The 21,163-nt window shown below is 47.6% G+C and overlaps 1 protein-coding gene across 1 annotated transcript; it reads right to left on the bottom strand.

Moving 5' to 3' along the window:
• Window positions 1–420: 420 nt before the first annotated feature.
• On the bottom strand, window positions 421–20,208 carry LOC311180735 (long-chain-fatty-acid--CoA ligase ACSBG2-like; the record flags this gene model as incomplete). Its single annotated transcript, XM_084248645.1, has 12 exons — window positions 421–479; window positions 602–845; window positions 985–1,124; window positions 2,901–3,118; window positions 6,126–6,359; window positions 6,494–6,675; window positions 8,226–8,402; window positions 13,093–13,242; window positions 16,461–16,547; window positions 16,951–17,071; window positions 18,546–18,634; window positions 20,062–20,208. The coding sequence occupies 12 exons, from the start codon at window positions 20,206–20,208 to the stop codon at window positions 421–423; spliced, it is 1,848 nt and encodes a 615-aa protein (XP_084104771.1).
• Between the last annotated feature and the right edge of the window lie 955 nt (window positions 20,209–21,163).

The raw sequence follows: 21,163 nt of genomic DNA, 5'->3' as shown, positions 1-21,163 counted from the left end.
ATGCCCTTCACAACGAGGAGGAGCCATCTAGGCAAAGAACTGAAGAGAAAAGCTTTCTAGGCAGAAGAGCAGTAGGTGCGAAGGCCCTGAGGCAGGACCGTGCCTGAGGAGTTGGGGGACCTTCAGGAAGGCCAATGCAGTTGTCGTAGAATGAGTGATGAGGAGAGGTCAGCAGGGGGATTATGTGGGGCTACAGAAAATTTAGATTTTATTTTCGGGGCGGGGTGTGTGTGTGGCTGCCCTGTAGAAAAGGGACTCTGCGTACAGGCATGTGTGAGTTTATGCACATGTGTGAGTGAATGTTGTGCAAGCGTGAGGATGAGTGGGTGGGAGTGACTGAGCGTGAGTGTGTGTGATTATGTGTGAGTGTGTGAGTGAATGTATGAGTAAGTGTGCGTGCGTGTGGTGTATGTGTATGGTTCAGGGGTTCGGGGAGCGGGGCACGAGTTGCTGGAAGAGCAGCATGCCTCTGCTGTGCCCTGCTGGTGACACAGCCCCTTGACTCCCGGAAAAGGGCACATCTCCGCGCCCACGTGGCCCTGGACACCAGCGAAGGACCAGCCTCCAAGCGCCATGGCTGCCGGCTCCCCGGGCTGCTCACCTAGCTCCCCGCCGAGGACGGAGAAGTCCTTTGCCAAGATGGCCCACCTCTGAATCTTGTGCGCATTGGAGATGGCTTCCTCATTCACGGCATTTATGCCTTGTTGGATGGCCTTGTAGACCAGGGGGTCCCGCTTCTGCAGGATCTCCGTCACCGTGCAGGACTGGCTGCCCAGTTTCCGGCAGAACTTCATGACTTCCGAGGTCAGCCTGTCCAGCGGCTCTCCGCTCTCGTCTACTTCGCACTGCCCCGTGACACCGCGTCACCACACCCAGCACCCACACACATTCCCCCGCCAGCCCCCGGGACCAAGTAGCAGGTCCCAAATCTGCAGGGGTGCCCCCTCCCTGGGTGGAGACCCCGGTGCGGGACACCCATGTTACCTTCAGTGTCAGCAAGACGCCCAGGAACTTCAGCTTGTCTCCGACTAACATGGCGTTGCTGACGATGGGGATCTTCTCCTTCACCTTGTTCTCGATGGGGACTGGGGGCACGTTCTCACCACTAGCAGTGATGAGGATTTCTGGAACGAAGGATGGCTTCTTGGAGGTTCAACCAAGACATCAGAACTCATGCTCCCTCGAAGACCAGAGGGGACGGGTATTGGCGTAGACAATCACTTACCCTGGACAATCACAGCGGGAGAGGCCCCTGCTCGGGCTGGGACTCTCGCCAAGCCACGGACTCAAAGTCACTTGGCCTCTCCTGCCATATCTTTGAGTCCCCATCAAGCACCCAAGTCCTGTATGTTCCCCTCGCTCAGAGCCTTATTAACTCATTTCCTGTTTCTCCGTCCCCCACACCCTGTGTTCCAGGCCCTGCGATATGTCTTGCTTGGAAGACTGTGAACTGCTCCTGGCCATGTCCTCTCCAGCTCCTGCTTTACCCATGTCTTGGCAAGCCCCAGAGAACCAAAGTCCAGTCTCAACACAGGTGTGTGCGTGGCATCCCTCATTCTGGCAACCTTCAGAAAATTGTGTCACTTTCTTCCCCAGTCTCAAGACCTCCTCCCCCCGCCCAGATCTATTCTTCCCTTCTTTCATCCTGGGGTGCTTGCTAGGTCCTGCCCCATCCACCCAAACTTCCTCCCCGACCCCAGGATTCTGCAGTCACCTCTACTGAGGTTGTCATGCAATGGTAATAATCACCACAGTCACATCCATGCTGTTGCCTACATGGTGGCTGTTCCTTTGGGCAAGCACATCCTGCTCTTTCTTTGAGGGACTATTCTCCATCCTACACACCTGAGTCCGCCTGGCGTGGACTGCAAGGCTGAGCATGTGCCCAGGTGGGATAAATCAACATATTCCACCCAATGATTCCTTCTGAGATGGAGCCAAGAGGAGTCAGTGAGAGTCAGGACTAAAACTTTCCCTGAAGTTATTGGGATACTTTCTTCTCACTTGGAGGCCAGGATGAACCTAGACTGTCGGCAGATACCTTGTCACAAAATGGGGAGACCTCTTCTAGAATGACCCCGAAACAGAGAGCATTTCGGTAACAGGAGGATCAAGGGAGTCCTTGTGACAGCACTTTGGCACCTGGATTCAGCCATACCTGACAGACTTTTCTGGTTTTGAGTGAGCAGCTTCCCTGAAACCCATTTAAGAAGGGCTTTCTCTTACTTATCATTCAAGCAATGCTCATGCAGCCTGCTTGTTCGTTAACTGCCTTTGGGAGGCTTCGTGCCAAACGCCATCAGAATCAGACAAACCACAGCCCGTGAGCCAAATCCGGCCTTTCGCCTGTCTTCGTATGGCTGTGCCCTAAAGATGGCTTTTACATTTTTAAATGGTTGGAAGGAAATGCAAAGAAGAATAATTGTGATACAGGAAAAGTGGGCGCCATTCGTATGGGCACGTGACCACGTCGCCCGTCCATGTGTTGCCTATGTTGTTCTTTTAACGGCTGAGCCGAGCAGCTATGAAAGGAACCATATGCCCTGACATCCCCAGATATTTGTGACTGGCCCTTGATGGGCAAAGTTGGCTCATCCCTGTTCTACCTCATTTTGCTAAATCTTTATCAATCTGTCATTATGCTCATGCTCAGATTACAGGGGAAGAAACAGGTTTCAGAGCTGGCATGGGCATCTCCTGCAGGTGCATCCTGCTGAGAGCCTGAGGCTGGGCACAAGGACAGCGCCAGGATGTGCAGACAGCGGTGTCCCTGTACATCTGTGTGGGAGCCCCCAGGGGAGATGGGTGCCTGGGAGCCTTCGTTTGCACTGGTACACCAAGCCCTCGATGTTCAGGGTGAGCCCACTTGCAGGGCACCCTGCAGAGCCAGACCTGTATACCTTTGATGCGACCAGTGATGTAGAGGAAACCCTCTTGGTCCAGTTTCCCCAAGTCCCCAGAGTGTAACCAGCCTTCCTCGTCGATGGCCTCCGTGGTCATTTCCTCCTTTCCCAGGTAGCCCATGAAGACATGCCGGCCCCAGAGGCAGATTTCCCCGGTGCCATCCTGCGTCTGCTGGTGCAGTATGCTCTTACACCCACTCAGGGTTTTGCCGCAGCTGAGGGGTAACGGGAGAGGAGAAACAGGCTCAGGCAGATGCGGTCACCCACCCAGGGTGGCTGGGGTCTGCAGCGCAGGCTCTCAGCACTGATCGGCTGACCTGGGCCAGGTGAGCAGGAGGAGGTGTTTGCCAAATGTAGGACAGAGGTGCTGTTCTATGAAGTGAGTCAAATTCCCAGTCTGTTTGGGAAATCCAGCAAAGTCATGGGTTGTTTCTATCTCCACATATATAGGAAAAAGACAAAATGCTTCTGGTTTAAGAATAGCAACCCAAACCTTCATCCCTCAGGAAGCAGATATGTCGACCTGTACGCAAGACCAGGGCAGCTGATTTTAAGAAAACCAACTAGAGCGTCCTTAGAAGTTAAAGTGACTGCTACAAAACAGAACAGCACTTTCGGGAATCTGGATTCTTCTAAGACTCTTTTTTCTAGAGCGAACCCTTGGAAGGGTGGCTTTAGGATGCAGAAAAGCAAACTTTTTCTTATTCACTTGCTGATTGGTTTCATTGGCAGTTAGAAGCATCAGAAGTTTTTAGGGTTATGTGTAGCTAGTAAGAGAGCTCAAAATTTGCAGAGCCCCCTTATGATTTCCCATTTACTTTCTAGAATGTAAAAAAAAAAAAAAAAGGAATGAAAGATTGATAAATTCAAGCATGGAAATATAAAATATTGCTGCACAGCGGGAAAAAAAAAAACACTTTAAAACCAAACTACCAAGGGCAAACCTAGGGGGAAAAATATTTGGAACTCATATCAAAGCAAGAGGACTGATTTTCCTTATATGTAAAGAGTGCCAACAGATCAATAATAAAGTGTTTGATAATCATTTTAAAAATGGGCAGATAGGGCCTCACTGGTGGCACAGCAGTTGAGCACTGGGTTGCGAAGCTGCCTGCAGCCTCTGCAGCGCCGGTTAGATCCCCGCCACCAGCGAGGGTCCCACATGGCGTGCAGACCTCTCCTGCCGCCTGCTGCTCCCCTCAGCAGTGTACTTCGTCAGTCTGCCTGTTCTGCTCCCCGCTCTGGCTCTGGTGAATTCTCTCACCATCCCGCGCTTCTGACTGTACCCAGTGCTTTTTATAAATAAATAAATCTTTAAAAAAAAGTTAAAAAAAATAAAAATGGGCAGATAGTTCAGAGAAAAATAAAAACAAATGTATTTTAAATATATGAAAGAATTTTTCAACTTTAGTCATAAAGGAAGGAATATAAATGGAAGTTGTACTGATATATCATTTTTTACCAATTGAACTGGTTTAGCAAAATATATGGTATATATACAAGGCATTCACATTAGCATCATGTTAGCACCTGTTAGCATCAGATGCACATGTTAGCCTCATTTCTGGTGACAACAGCTGGGGGAAAATGTCCTAAATATCCACCAGTAAGGAGATTAAATAATTATGGAACCTCTACCCAATGGAATACTATGCAGCTATTAAAAATGGGACAGCTGTTTGCACTGGTACGGAAAATTCTCTATAAGATAAGGATCCCTTACTAGCCAAACCCATTTGATTTCTGAGCTTGGATGGGATGAGTCAAGACTAAGTGGAAGTTTGTATAACAAATCCAGATACTGTGGGGAAACCATGTTATCTGAGCTGGTTTGGATCCTGAGCTCCAGATATCATGGAAAATGTTTCCATTTGGGATAAGAGTATATATGCCAAAACACTGCTTTTACCAGGTTAACTCAAGAGCATGGTGTGATTATTTTTCCTCTGGGAGAGTGTTGTGAGTTGAATTGTTCCCTCCTCCATTCACATATTGAACTCCTAACCCCGGGGACCTTAGAATATGAATTTGTTGAAGATTTCATTGAAGATACAATTAGTTCTATTAAGAAGTACTCTCCCTGGAGTAGGGTGGCTCCAGTATGACTGATATCCTTAAAAAAGGGGGAAGTCTGGACATAGATCGCACGCAGGGAAAATGCCCTGTGAAGAGGAAGGCAGAGAGTCAGCTGCTGCTCCTATGAGCCAAGGAATGCCAAAGATGGCCAGCAAACTCCCAGAAGTGGAGAGAGGGAGGCCTGAATAGACTCTTCCTCCCAGGTTCCAGAAAGAACAAGTCCTGCTGACACCTTGATCTCAAGCTTCTAGTCTTCATGCATGCGAGAAAACTAATTTCTGTATTTAAGTTTGTGGAACCTTGTTACAGCAGCCCTAACAAACCCACCCAGAATGAACCAGAGGTTGGGGTAGGACAGAGGGAGATTTTCACTCTATCGTTTTATACCTTCTGATTTTTTTTTTTGAGATGTGCATGTATTTCTTGTTAAAAAAAATAAGAGTAAAAACACAGACTGGACTTTGTACCCTTCTCCTCGATAGGAACAGTGTATCCCTTCTCTTTGGTTTTGGAAAAACACTACTGGGCGTTTGGGGTTCTGCGGGAAACAGACCCGGATACGATCATGTTGTGGAGACAGGGAGATAACTGAAGTACAAAACTCTCCTGCAAGGTGAAGTCAAAGGTGGGGCTAGAGCGGGAAGATGAAGCCGAGTCTTTGCTAAGTTTAAAGGCACTTGCAATCTGGCCAAGGCTGCGAGGGCAGCTGGACCTGCACTATGGTGGGCAGGAAGGGGTCGGAGAGAGACACAGCAGACGGTTCTGTGAAGGAACCTGCCCTTGGTCTTCTTACTGCTTCAGTCACTGCAGCCTGCAGAGTCACTGCAGTGTCATGCAGCCTCAAGCTCAAGCTGAGCTTGAGGAAACGCCAGAGGCTTGTGGATGTTGCATCATCGAGGTGATGGATCCCAGGTCCCAGGAGGCAAACCTAGCACCTGGGATGTCTGGAGACAGAGCTCTCAAGTGACAATCAGGGGGAGACCATGAAATACACTGAGCCCTTCCCCTGGAAGACCAGAGAACAGGAGTCAATCTGGAGATGCCAAGTCTGGATGCATCTTCATCTGGAGACTTGCCCACCCTCCCATCTTCACCCCCGTGATCCCACATTGTTTAGGAACAGGGGACCACCCAGGGGGCTGGTACCTTAGAATCTTGTAGTTTTCTGGGGTGCCTATGGTGTGGGGTCCCGAGCTTTCTGTCATCCCGTACATCTCACGGACAGGTATGTCCAGGCTTAGAAAGAACTCGGCGGTCTCTTGGCTGAGGGGTGCTGCCCCACTGATGCAAGAGTGGCAGTGGTCGAGGCCGAGGACACTCCTGATTCTGCTAAACACAAGGGCCTTAGCCATGCGGTAGTTCATAGACATCTCTTGTCTCCTGTGAACGAGAATGCCAAGGAGGCAGGGGTCCATGACCGGGGGGCCAAAGGGGCTGAGGGGAACCAGCTGGTGAAGGCTGAGCAACCTTGCTCACTGTTCCCCCCACTCTGACCCCCTGGACCCTCCACATACCCCAACATCCTTTTTATGTTGGTCCTTAAGCCAATAGCTCTTGCCCATGAAAACACTTTCTTCTTCAATTTTGATGACTTGGCATTACTTTCCTTTACCTTCTCTTCCATCTTCTCCCAAACTCGTGGCACCCCCAGGAAGACAGTAGGCTTTACCTCCTGCAGAGTCCCGAGCAGCGTACCCTGGAGGGGACAGAGCCACACAGGCACCTTCCATGGACCCCAGGTAACCATCCCCTCCCCAGCTTCCTTGCTCCGTCCAGGAGAACCTCCTCTTGGTTCTGATTGGACCAGCCTGTGCCTATGACCGTGGGAGCTAACCCACTGGCTACTCAGAGGGCAGGCAGATTTTCACACATTGTTTAGGGCTTTGGTGGGGAGCACTTGCTGATAAAATATTCTTGGAAGACAACATCAAGATACTATGGGCATTTTAAATGCCACTTGGCAACTTCATTTCTGTGGCTGAAGGAATTTAGCTGAATGAGACGTGGGTGGATAGAGAAGCACACACAAGGTGTCCTTTACAGCTAAGTTTCATGACAGAATGGAAACCAGCTACATGGTCAATGATAGGTGATCAGCTAAGAAATTGGCCCAAACATGCTGTGGAATATTATACACTTTTACCCCCTAAGTCACAAGATTCCTCCCCCCCAAATGATCTATAGATTCTCTTCAAGAATGACACCAACAGAGAGAGCATGTCAGTAACAGGAAGATAAAGAGGGTCCTTGTGACATCACTTTGGCACCTGGATTCAGCCATACCTGAAGGACTTTTCTGGTTTTGAGTGAGCAGTTTCCCTGAAACCCATTTTAAGAAGGGCTTTCTCTTACTTATCATCGAAGTAATGCAGAAACCTCACCAAATTGGAAAACAAAAGCAACTATTAATTTTGGATAAAAACAAAAAGTAATACCACACAGAAAATATATGGTAAACTGCTTAGCCCAGTTAACTAAGAATTATTTATATTGAAAAAAGTGGAAGCAGTGGAAATAAGGGTATAAGAGAGTTAAATTCTCATCCCCTGCAATAGAAAGGTAATAGATAATATTTTTAAAGTGGATAAATTAAGAAAAATGGTATTGTGCATTCAAAAAAAATTGGAAATGCCAAAAGAAATCTCTGAAGATTTTGAGAAAATTTGCCTCTGAAGGGTAAGTCAGGACACAACTGTTCTTCAAAAAAGGTCCAAAATCCCTTATCTCAAGCTCTCGGAACAGATGTATTTTGGAATTTAGAATTCTTTAAATTTCCTCTGGAATTTTGAATTCAGAATGCTTACACAGTGCATATTTCATCAGCTACAGAGTGGTGCTTGGGTAAACATGCTGAAACCCATCACATCAATAGATGAATATTCCCGTAAATGGGATAAAATGAAGACTACAAATAGCTTCGTGTTCGTTAAGGTCCTATTTATTGCCAAAAAAATGTTGGGGTTTGGAAGCTTTTTGGAATTGGAAATAATGGCTTTTGAAAAGACAACACCAGATACACATTCTGTTTTTAATACCATGCACGTCTTCGGCCTTGGGTTGTTCAGTGTACAACCTACACAACCATACACGGATGCCCTGACTTGGATAAAGTTAAAAACTAAAATAATGTGGTCAACTGTTTCTAACACCGCTAACTGGGTGCAAAACATGAGGACAGAGAAGGAAGCCCCTAAGATCTGGGTTTTAACAAAACTGTCCCTTCACGGGGACTGCCCTTGGTGTTACCTTGAGAGCATCTGGTTGAGCAAAGTAGATGAGAGCCCCAGTCTTCATGGGGATCCAAACATCCATCATCTGAGATGCAATGTGGCTCAGGGGAAGGTAGCTGACCACCAACTCCTGCCTTTCTGAGGCATAACTCATGCCACAGTCCTTAGCTGCCGCCCCAGCCATCCATGTGATCTAGAACAGAAGTCAGCATGATCCAGGGTGCCTGTCCTTTCTAGAGGGTCATTTAAGTGCAACTGTAGTCATACCTTGCTCAGTGGTGGAATGCGTTGTTAGAGAAATGCATCATCAGGCGATCTCATCAATGTGTGAACATCATAGAGTGTAATTATACAAACCTAGATGGGCTAGCACACCCCCCACCCGGATTCTATACAGAAACCACCATATGAGTCCGCCAATGACCAGAATATTGATAGGCAGCTCATGAGTTTATTTAGCAAACATTAGGAAGGGAAGGGATGTGCTAGGCATTGCTCTGGTCAGTTGCAAACACGGAGTACTTTATTCCTCATCATAATACTCTGGGGGCCCATCACTCTGGTTCTCCTTATTTTGTAGATGGAGAAACACAGAGTAGTGAACTGACTTGCCCAAGGCGAGGGGGAGCTGTAAAACTCAGCAAACTGCAGAAAACAGACTCTAGCATTAGAATGTCTACGGTGAAGGATTCATTAAGTGTCCAGAATTAAATCCCGGTTCCATTATTTGATAACTGGGTGATTGCAAGGAAAATGGAGTAACTCAGGCTTTTTCGCCTCCTGCCAGCATCTACTGTCGCCACCTGCAGCTTCGTTTGCCACCCAGGTTTCATTACCCACACGTGATGTGGTGTTACTGCAAAAAGCCTTGGGAGCTCAACACCAGGCACGCGCACCTATAAATACCAACACCTGGGCCAAGAAATGGGCTCTTGGGGTGCTCACAGGCCGGGAGGCTTGGCTGCTACCTGCCTGCCCTCCTGCCTGCTGCTCTGCCTGTATACCTGGTTCTCTGCTTCAGCATTAAAGGTCTGTCAGATCTATAAAAGGTTCCAGTACTCTTTTCCCGTTTGCCCCAATCACCCATGAACCTGCCTGGCCTGGGATGGTTGCATGGCAGCGATGCTGGGAGGTATTTTCTTAAACTCTCTTGCAGCTTCTATTTATTCATCTGTAAAATGGGTACAGAGGCTTCGCTACTATGGAAGTAGAACTATGGAACCAATATTGTCCAACAAGGAAAGGTAAAATACATGAACACCCCCAAAATTAGCTAGTTGTTTTTCTTTCTCCAATGCATACCTTGATGTTTTAATGTATCTGGAATTTTGTGATCTATGTTTATAACTGGTATCACGAATCTTGGGTGAACAGTTACCTCCTTAATCCAGTCACACAGACTCCACACTGTTCCTCCAACACACCAACCATGGTCCTGCCGCAGGGCCTTTGCACTGACCCCTCTACCTGAAATGTTCTTCCTCCTCTTTTCCCCACAATGACTCCTCAAATGTTATATTTCCATTTAAATGTCCCCTCCTATCATGCCACTTAAACTGAAGTTTCTTTTGTCTGTTTCTCTAGTGATTTTATTTGTTAATTTCCTGGCTGCCCCCCATAAGCACTGCTATAGCCTGTAGTCCAAGGAGCCTGGTTCCTAGCACCCAAGGGGTGTGGCATGTGTAGACAGTGATGCACCGTGGTTTACACACTCCTGGGTTCAGATCCTGCCTCATGCCTCCCTTTGGTCTGTCACCTTGAGCAAATCAGTTCCCCTCCCTGAGCTTCAGTTTCCTAAGAGGTTAGGGTATGCGTCACCGTGGACACACAGCACCCTACTCGGGAGAAACTCTGAGCTGTTGATGTATGTTGGGAAGTTTGGTCTAGTTTTAACTTCTTGCAGTGAAGATGATGACATGGATTTGAACTTCAGGGGTCCAGTTATAAGAGCATTTTGTTTTCTATCCTCAGCTTCCACATACATGGATTCAACCAACCAGCGATGCTGAACTCAAGAATCAGGAGGGTGGACAGTAAGTTATATTTGGATTTTCAATTGTGTGGGGTGGCAGGTGCCCGGAAGTTCCCATGTTAACTAGCGCAGGGCCAGTTGCGTGACAGGACACACAATGCCAGGCATATAAATGTGGTGGTTCGAAGACAGCTGCTGATTCTCTGCCTCTTCTCCTATTTGGAGCTGGAGTTTCTTTCTCTTCAAAGGGCTGGGCCATTTTAACCAGCAAAATAGAGCAGAAGTGACAGAGCAGCTGCCTGACTTTGAACCTTGGTAGACTGCAACTTCTGCTTTCATCTTCGAGAAGGCTTGCTCTGGGGCTAGCCAGGCACTGTTTAGAGGGTCAGCCTTGATGTTGTCATGTTGGGCGGAAGCCAAGACATGGAGACGGGAGTAAAATCCTTCTAGGATCTTCCAGGGTAGCCCAAGCACTGACTGAACATGGCTGAGTGATCCCAGCTGACACCACATGGGCAGAAGAAACACCTGGCAGAGCCATGCCCAATTTCCAGACCCAGAAATTACACACTCTTGGTGTTTTAAATTACTATGTTCAAGAATGGTTTGTCAGGAGCAACAGCTAATGGATACAGTATGTTGAATAATTTAACCTTTTACCAAAGAGGTAGAAACCCCTCTTATTACATTCTGCAGATGGGGGAACACCACGGAATGGAAGAACTTGTTTCAGGTGACACAATTAGCAAGTAGGAGATCCAAAGTCAAACCCAGGCAGTCTCACTCCAGGGTTTATGTTTGTCACCCCTATTCTGGGAGAGTTAATATCTCACCACACATGAAGCCACTAGGAATATAATAAGCACCAGGGTCAGGTGGAGGTCTAATCAGATTACTTTCATTCATTCATTCCACAAAAGTGGATTGAACCATCCTATGCTAGAAGACACAACAGACAAGTTCTGCCCTCAAGGAGCTGATGTTTATTTAAACAAGTGACTATATGACTATATATGTCAGTGTAAGAAAAAAGTAGCCAAGGGGGACTAAGGCGCAAATGGGTGGCTTACTTATGCTTGCTATTGTAAATAACAAAGTCAGGGAGGGCTTCATGGAAGAGGTGATATTTGAGCAGGGATTGAAAGAAGACAAAGGATCAAGCCGCACAGCATTCTGGGAAAGAGAACCCCATGCAGAGGGAACAGCCAGTGCAAAGGCCAGGGTCTGCTGGCAAGGATTAAGCCAGGCTGTCAGGGAAAAACTCGTACAAGGTAGAAACGCATCACTTAAGAACTAGCGATCTTTCTATAGGGGAGGTACCCTTGTCAATTGGGTGTGTAACCTGCCGGTTATTTTTCTTTAAAATGTTAACATATGCCCACCACTCACTACCATTTTAAAATTTTTGCAAAAACCACAGTGTCCTTTGCATACTGTTCCACAACCAGCTTTAAATTTTTATATTGTATCTTTGGGCGTCTGCACACCTTAGCCACATAGAGCTACAGTGTAGCTAAAATGGAACTGTGGGGTCAGTATGTCCAGTCCAAGTCCTGCCCCTACCAGGTTGTTTGCTGTGTGATCTGGGCCAAGTGATCTAACCTCTCTGGCCTTGGATTTTCCCACCTGTGAAAATAGCACCTGCCTTACAAAATCAAAAGAATCACTGTGAGGATTTACTGCGTGTAAAACTTTTAGAACAGTGTGAAATGAGGTGTAAGGAGCCTGCAGCAAAAGTTAACTAACACTTCTTTCTCATTCCTTTTTAAAAAGGTTTCATTGAGGTGTTAATTGACATACAATACACCACACATATTTAAGGACTAGTCATGCCCCCAGTTAACCATTCTGATCAGCAGTGAGCTACATACATGACAGGGGTCCCGGTAGGAGTGGGAGTGGGCTGGGTTTGTACAATGACACTCTTATGACATTTTTCACAAGTGTGTATCCCCATCATGAAGCGGCATGTGATGGTATATAATTTGTTAAATATCCATACGTGTCTGCATTCGTGAAGCCATCATCATCCTCGCATTTCTATCTCCCCTAGAAGTTTCCTTGTTTCCCTTGGCGAGCCATGCAATGTTAGCTAGTACAGCTGATCCTTGAACACGGGGTTGGGGGCCCTGATCACCAGAACAGTCGAAAATCCACATATAACTTTTACTTGGCCCTGGGTTCCAAATCTGGGGATTCAATCAAGTGACATCGGTGATTAGCTGAGCCCATAAACACGGAACCAGCAGCTGGAAAGCTATCCATGCAAGTGGAGCTTCTTGCTGCTTCATAGGCAACCACCCATCTGCTTTCTGTCTCTATTGCTAAGTCTGCATTTTTCTGGGGCTGGAATGGAATCTTTTAGCATCTGTTCCTCCTATATAAGAGTGACCTAAATTACCATTAGTGGGGGACTCCACCCAGACATACATACATTTTCCCCATGCACCCTGCTTTTCTTGAGTGACCAAAACATCAAGTTCTGCTTTACCTCCTGAACATAGAATGCATCTACTGCTCCCCAATGTATTTATTTTTATTATCAAATGCAGTTCTAAGTTCTCTGCAAATATTAACCCATCCAACCTCCTAGCCAGTCTTTGTGGCAGGGACTATTACATCACACCCATTTTACAGATGAAGAAACTGAGACTTGGGGATAACCTGGCCAAGATCACAGAGTTGGGACTTGGACCGAGGTTGGCTCCAAAGTCCTTGATCTCAAACCTGCACTATGCTTCCTCCTTTGAAGAGGTTGTGGGACTTAAGCCCACGTTAAGGACCTGGCTGTGGCTAGATCCCTAAATGCCACCCTGCCCCAGGGGGTCAAAACTAAAACAGCCTGAACATCAGTGTCCCGGAGTGAAGGGATCTGGTTACTACAAAGTTCACCACCAGAAACTGTGCTTACGTTGTCATGGCTAAGCATCACTCCCTTGGGGTAGTCCCCAGTGCCGGAGGTGTAGATGACCACAGCACACTGGTTGGCTTTCTGGCTCTCCATGATCTGGTCCAGCTGGATATCAGGAATGCTGTTGCCGAGTTCCATAAACTCTTCCCACTATGGAAAAAAAAGACAGAGGCTGGGGCCCATCCTCTGCTTGGCAGGAGCTGCCTGGCTCCACCCAGGTCTGGTTCCATCGGCTCCTCCTGAGGCATGATCCCCAGCGCAAGGAGAGGTTTAGGCTGTGCCAGTCCCGGTGCCTCTGACGAACGCCCTGAGATGTCTGCTTCTGCCCCTCCGCTTCCTGGGCAGGCCACTGTGGCTGCTTGCACTTCCCTTTCTTGTTTGTTAGACAGGAATGATATCAGGACCCAGCTCCTTGGGTGGTTCTAAGCAGTAAATGAGTTTATATATTTAAGGTGCTTAGAACAGTGGAGTTGGGTATCGTTTGTTCTCTGCACTCCCAGATTCCTCTCCACACTCCAAATGTCTTAACAGATTGATGGGGCAGTCTCCAAGCCCAGTTTCAGAGTCAACCCCGATGGGTTTAAGTCAGAGAAATCCATCTGTTTGGGTCACAGGGATTGTATCATGTCTGGGTATGTGACCTAAGGTGTCCAAGCACCGTGGAGTTCAGGGCATCTGCTGGAAGTGCAGGGATAGGAATGGGTCATCTGGCCATGAATGAGTCAAGCTGTAGTCCCATGAAATGCTCGACCATTTCAGAACTTTGGGGGAAACAGGCTGAAGTGGAATCACGAGAGCAAAATGGAGTCTGGGTCATATTAATTGAACCCCTGGTTCCAGCTATGCCTGAATGCCATGCCCTGGGTTGTGGTTACATGAATCAACAAATTATCTTTTTCTCTTAAGCCATTTGGGATCAGGCTTTTGTCACTTGCGACCAAAGACATCCTTACAGATAACAGGCACATGAATCTCCCTATGACAGATGAAGGAACTGAGGCTGAGGTGCTAAAGTAACACAGCAAGTAAAGAGAGGAACCGAAGAAGGTGCCATTCCAGGACCTGTGCCCTTAACTACCATCGAAATTTGTTGCCTAAACGGCAGGGTTGTGGGAACTGAGTATGGCACTGGACCTGCAAAAATTCTACTACAGAGCCCTCAAAGTTCTGGATGAGGGTGAAGCCCTGTGTTCAAGATGGAGGGCACCTGAAGTCCTCCAGAAATGGCCAGTGTGTTGCAACACCCAAACATTTTGGGGTCCCTGTCCTTTGTCTGAGAGATGCCCAAGCCCCCCGCCCCCCAAAGGTGTCCTCTAATGGCTTGTCCAGGACCCGGTCCTTGCAGGGTCACAGATTATTAGATTGGGAGACACTGGACCCAAGTTGGTCTCCTCCAGTCCTCTCTGTGGAACCCTGATGTTGGCCCCAAGTCCCATTCCAAGTATCAGAATCTGCTCAGTTAATTGCCTGAGTCGGCCACACCCCACCTTCCATTCTACCACCCATTCCTTGTCCAGTTTCTCAGACTCTTGTTCTCTCAGATCTAACAATCGTATTCCTAAACGGAATCACAGGCGCTCCTCCCCGCTGCAGAGAAGTAGATACTATTTGATGTCACAAAACTGTCCCCTCTAAATCACCCTCCTCAACCAGGAGTGACTTTGCCCCCAGGAGACTTAGCAATGCCTGACGACATTTCTGGCTATTTCATCTGGGAGGCTGCTAGTGGCAGCCAGTGGGTGGAGACCAGGGACGGGGTCCACACCCGCCATGAGGTCGGGTCCCTGACGTCCAGAAGGTCCGTAGCAACAAGGAGAGCAAGGCTGCCCGAAGCACTTTTCTCAGTTGCACACACTTCCATTAAGGCAAACCTGGAAATGCCACCTTTCCTCAACAGCAACCAGTAAAACTTATCTGCAAAGTAATTCGGTAGAAAACAGGCCTGTTTCATTACTTTTTAAAAAAAGAAAAAACTTTACATGAGTTTTAAATTCTATGTTAAATCATAAAAGATGCAAATCGGCTTTGGCTGTGAGCCAGCCTGCCAGCCTTCAGGCCAGGGAGCTCCCCCAGCGGCAGGGTCTGCTTCCGCATTTCAGGTCTGACAGCAGCGGTTTCCACCTGTCTCCACCAGGCACCATCCCCAAAGCCGCTGTCAAAAGGTCCCAGGAGGTGCTGTGAGGCCACTTTTAACTTTTTAAAAGCCTGTAGCTCTGCTCCATTGTCTTTCGCAGGGAGCCATCTTCCTGGTCTCATAGTTCAAAGTTTTCTGAAAGCTTGGGAAGCAGGCGAGTGCAGTGGTTAGGCCAGAAGGCACCACCTACAACTCCCACTGGCACAGAGGGCAAACCAAATAAACTCCAGGACTTTGTAGGGTTTCTGATTTGATTCATGCGTTTGCGGGTCTAATTCCATGGCAATTAACATGAACTTGTCCTGGTCCCTCTCGAGCTGCCTGCCCTGGCTTCTGAGAAAAAAAATGATCCTAGACACAAACCCAAAAATTTCCTTTGGCCTATGTGTGCCTCTGTTGCTTATATGCGAACATTCTCCGCACCCCCCCCCATTATAAAAGACCCCCAGGCAGAGCGTATTGTCAAAACACGACTGCAACATTTATGGCTTCTGGCTCTCCCCAGGAGTTCCTCCGTCAATAACAGGCAAAGCCTGCTCCCATCTACCCCTATTCTTTGTGTCTTAGGGCCACCCCCTTAGACAGGTTTCTCCATCACAGAGATGAGGAGGCTAGAGGAGCCCCAGCTGCAGGGTGGGACCAGAATGAGGACTAGGGACTACACCTCTGTGCCAGATTGAAAGGCATGCAAAAACAAAGCAAATGCGATCAAGACAAAGAAAAAATCCATGATGAATGAAATATCACAATTTTAAATAAAGACTGGTCCCAATAGTCCTTCCAAGTCATAACAGAAATGTGCACCTTTATATATATATCTATATTTATATATATTAAAAATCATTAATAGTCTTAATCAAAAGTAAGATAATACATTTTGGTTTGGATATACGTAAAAATACTTCTATAATGTGAGTTTTAATACGCCTAATTTTCAATGATGCAGTATTTTTTCCTGATTACTTTTAATGTTCTGAAAAAATGGATAGATTATTGTTATAACATTGATTTTGGAGGTGATTTGTTACACAGCAATAAATAACCAGAACAGGTAAATTTCCAGATCATTTAAAAAATGCCCTCCAAAAGCTCCACCCACCCTTTCAAGGCCCCACCCACTTCCCTGTGAGGCCCCTCCCCCCTGCTCACCTGCCACATTCTGTGGGAGTCCCCGCCTAGTTCCCTTTGGAGGCTGTGTCCCCCTCTTTGCTCACTGCCCCCCTCCCACACTTACGTTGTACAAGTTCAGGATGTTTTCCGTCAACGGGTTCTTGTACTGGACGATAGCTTTGAGCGGGGTCTGCATCATGTGCCGCGCATTCTGAAACAAAGTGTTGCGTGGTCAACATAGCACCTCAGCCCTGGGAAATAGGAAAGCTGGATGCACGTCCTGAACGCCCTCCTACAGCAACCCGGCCTCTTTTCTCTTCCCTGCCCAATGAAAAACCTTGCTAGTAACCTTGACTGATGTGAAACCACCGGATTTTAGGACTCCAGGGTTCTTTGCAGTGAGTCTCTGAGCCTCCACCAGCTAAGGCAGGTGAAGACAGCCACCACCTGGCCGGACTCTGCTCTGCTGGAGAACTCTCAACCTGCGCCTGGGGCAAGCTCCATCACCCCAGCTTATCATTAGCATCTACCTGGGAGCAAAAAGACACCTTGTCAGAGCCCAGAAGTCGCCCTGGGTGGTTGGAGGGAAGCCCTGGGTCTGGGTAGGGATTTACCGAAAGGATTTTCTTTAGCTGTAGGTCGTTTTCAACCAGCAGGATGTCCACCTTGGCTTGAGTAATGACGTACTGACAAGCATCTGCAGAGTTGGTGGCATAAATGCCAACACTGATTCCCCTGGGAAAAGAAAACACACACCTTAAGGTTAGCGTGTTCTGGGCCTCCCCGGTGGCGCAGCGGTTGAGCGCTGGGTTGCGAAGCTGCCCGCGGCCTCTGCAGCGCTGGTTCGATCCCCGGCTGCTCCCCGGCCACCAGAGGAGGGTCCCACATGGCGCGCAGACCTCTCCTGCCGCCCGCTGCTCCCCTCAGCAGTGTACTTCGGTCCTTCTGCCTGCTCTGCTCCCCGCTCTGGCTCTGGTGAATTCTCTTACCCTCCCTTGCCTCTGACTGTACCCAGTGCATGTATAAACAAAACAAAACAAACAAACAAATAAATAAATAAAAACATGCCTCTATTAAAAAAAAAAAAGGTTAGCGTGTTCTGGAAGGTGGGGGAGGGGAATGGGCTGCAGGCAAGCCTAGGTGACAACTGCCTCCCTTCACAGCTTAACACATACAACAGCAGGGAAAAAAAGAAACAAAAAAAAAACCCCGATAGTGATGAGAAAAAGGTGTCCCTGCCATGATGTTGTCACTGAGATGCTGAATTGCGGGGTCCTTACATGGCCTCACTTACAGGTGGCAGAAATGGGGCTCAGTGTAGGGAGCTCACTCATTCAGGTCCCAAAGCCAGTAAATGACAGCGGGGGGTTGGATCCCCCCAAGCTCCTGTGCCCTCCATCCACAGCGTGTTGCTTCTTTTAACCTTTCTATCTTGGCTGCATTTTGCATTTCCCAGATGCATAGTGACAAATAGCATCTTTTCAAGGGCTTATTGGCTGCTTCCTTGGCGACTGTTCTGTTTGAGCTTTTTACCCATTTAAACTCTGCTTGTCTTGTTATTACCGGGTTATAGAAGCACCTCACAGACACTAGTCCTTATGGCTTATACTGAAGTTGTTAGGGGGAAAAGGCTGTCCTAAAGCTAATTCCACACAGGCTTTGTGGACTCCACCCCCACCCCAGGCCAAAGCCAAAGACACTGGGAACTCCAAATCCCATCACCACCCAAGGGAAGGTGGCTGGGACCTGAGGGTGGGGTTAAGCATCCAGGTTGGGTATAAAAGCAGATACCTGGGCTTGGGGGGGGGGAATCCCTCATTTTGGCTCCCTACCAGCTCGCAGCTCGGAGAGTGCCTTTGGGTTTCCAGGTTGGCGGATCGGGTAGGACGCATTAAAGACTTTATTTCCCTATTTTTTTCCTTGAGTTGTACATTTCCTTAATTCCCTTTCCCTTGTAAATAAACCTTTTATTAACCTTTTGTGTGTGCCCGTAGTGGGGTATTCATAAGTCCCTTTTAAGCTCCTGGGTGAGGACCCACAGCCAGGCAACCCATGTTTATATCAGGGATGCTCTGTAACAATGTTGTTGAACAATGTTGTTCCTTTGTTTGTGCTCTATGCAGCCTGCTAACCTGAGGCCTCTTCTGAAACCCCCGTCGGAGCCAGCCCAAGTTGCCCACCTCCCCAGCAAACCCCGGCGTGGTCTTACCCTGCAAGGATGGCACCAAGGTAGGCAATAAACCACTCCTTGGAGTTAAAGCCCAGGATGCCGACTCCGTGGAAGCGCCTCAAGCCCAGCTGGGAAGGCAAAAAACAAACAGATAAACTGAAAAGAAAAATAAGGAGATATTTTGTTTCCAGCTGGGGCCTGATCCTTGGGCTGTGTGAGAGCAGACACCAAAGCCCAATGAAGTCACATGGGAAAACGCTGGTATTGAGACCCACATCTGGGGCGTGATCTTTTTTGGATTATTGGGAGACTGGTTTGCTTTTCTCTATACAACACCCCTTTTGTTTATTGCTTATTGTGGTGAGCTCTAGATAGTTCAGTTGTACCATTTTAACCAATTTTAAGTGTGCAGTTCAGTGTCATTAAGTACAAACTTTCTAAGATTCCTAAACTGAAAATCTGTCCCATTAAACACTAACTCCCCTCTTCCAGCCCGGGGCACCCACCATCTAGTTCCTGTCTCTATGGATGTGACTCCTCTCAGGCCCTCCTGTAAGTGGAATCAACAGTATTTGTCCTTTTGTGTCTGACTTCATTCATGGAGCGTAAAGTCCCCCAGGTTCACCTATGGTGTAGTATGTATAAGAATTCCCTTCCTCTTTATGGCTGCATAATATTCCGTTGTCTCGGTGGACCACATTGTGTTTATCCACTAACCCATCAATAGGCACTTGGATTACTCCCACCTATTGGCATAAAGAAATGCTGTGAACCTGGGTTAATGTACAAATAGCTGTTTGCGTTCTTGCTGTCAATTATTCTTAGCATAAACACAGAAGTAGAATGGCAGGATCACATGATCCACGAGGTAATAAGTGTTGGTCATTTTGAATGACCACTTTGGAGCGTGGGATAAATATGATGCCACAGTAGCTAACTAATACATCACGATAGTATGCTAAGGGGAAAAGCCAGATGCCGAACCGTGAGTGTGGTATGTTAACGCATGTGTAAAAATAAGCACATGTAGGACCTCCCCGGTGGCGCAGTGGTTGAGCACTGGGTTGTGAAGCTGCCCGCAGCCTCTGCAGTGCCGGTTCGGTCCCTGGCCGCCGGCGAGGGTCCCACATGGCGCGCAGACCTCTCCTGCCACCCGCTGCTCCCCTCAGCAGTGTGTTTTGTCAGTCTGCCTGTTCTCCTCCCCTCTCTGGCTCTGGTGAATTCTCTCACCCTCCCGCACCTCTGGCTGTACCCAGTGCTTGTATAAATAAATAAATAAATCTTTTAAAAAAAGAAAAAAAGAGAAAGAAAAGTAAGCACATGTAGAAATGATAACCTATGCACACATGATTATTTTCCAAATAGACATGACTTCCCCCATAAGAGAGGGATTAAAGATTGGAGGGAAAATGTTCACCAATTAACCTTTGTATCTCGTGGTGCCTTATATATGTTGTATCACATGTATGTATATGTTGCATCACATGCATGTATGTGTAGAATGAAAGAAAGAGGGAAGGAGAGGACAGAAGGGAGGGAGGGAAGAATCTTTTACCTTAATCAAAGCTCTTGCAGCCTTCCGACAAGCCTCATAGTATTGGCTGAAACTCAGAAGATCCCACTTCCCTTTCTTCTTTGATGCAAGGGCTGGATAAGCCCCAAATCGTTTCACTGACTGTTGGAAAAATTCAGGCACGGTCATCGGGACCTCGTGGCCTGGCCCGTGTTTTGACAGCCTCAGAAGAACTTCCCTGTCTTGATGAACGGTCCACAGCCGGGGAGTAACTGCAAACAGTCAGCAAGGTTGGGTAGCAAATGTTTTTATTCGCTGCATTACTTGGGGGGGGGTATCTTTTTGGACCTAAAGTGCTGAAAGTTGAGCGCCTCCCATTCTTGGGTGAAATCACATGATCCACACGCCTCTATTCCAGCTTCCTTTTCTTATTTTTCTCTCACCCCTTTCTCAACTAATTTATTATGAGAAAAAAATTTCAAGCATACAAAACAGTTGAACAGACTGATTAGAAAATACCCTCTTACCACCTAGATTCCACACCTTCTAGCATTTCGCTGTATTTACTTTAGCACATCTCTGCCACCCTCCTCCATCCATCCATCACTCCATCTGATTTCTTGATGCATTTCAAAGTAAGCTGCTTCTGTCTGTCCCTTTCAACCGTGAAATTAGATCTGCACTGTGTTTATATGTGGTTCCGGGGCACGTAACCCACACATGTTTACCATCCTAGTGGAGAAGGGCTGCTATCGATTCCTACGTGTTTCAAATAATACAAATGGATCTTTGAAGGAGCAAGTGGCTTGGCCAATGTCACGTAGCTAACAGATTTCAGTTCTCAGTTAGATAACCTGTCAACTGCTCACCTGTGACACCTCCGTGCCTTAGCAGGTGTAGAAACACACCCTCACCACCCACCACCCACCCCCTCAGGTTCCAGCCCCTCAGCTAAGGAATGACCGAGTAATGACTCTTTAAGTCCAGATTATGAAAAACCTTGGCCAATTCAGTGTTCTCTTGCCCATAACCTACCATCTGTATCACTCATATCTACTTCAAGTTCCTCAGCCACCTCTTCTTGAGTTGTTGGGGATCAACCCTTCCAGGTCTGCAGAGATCATTCTTCACAGCACTGCAAGGC

This window comes from Talpa europaea, assembly GCF_964194135.1.
Source record: "Talpa europaea genome assembly, chromosome: 12".
In the NCBI taxonomy this organism is placed as follows: domain Eukaryota; kingdom Metazoa; phylum Chordata; class Mammalia; order Eulipotyphla; family Talpidae; genus Talpa; species Talpa europaea.
Note: the sequence above shows the minus strand (reverse complement) of the source record. Positions and strands in the feature narration are given on the sequence as shown.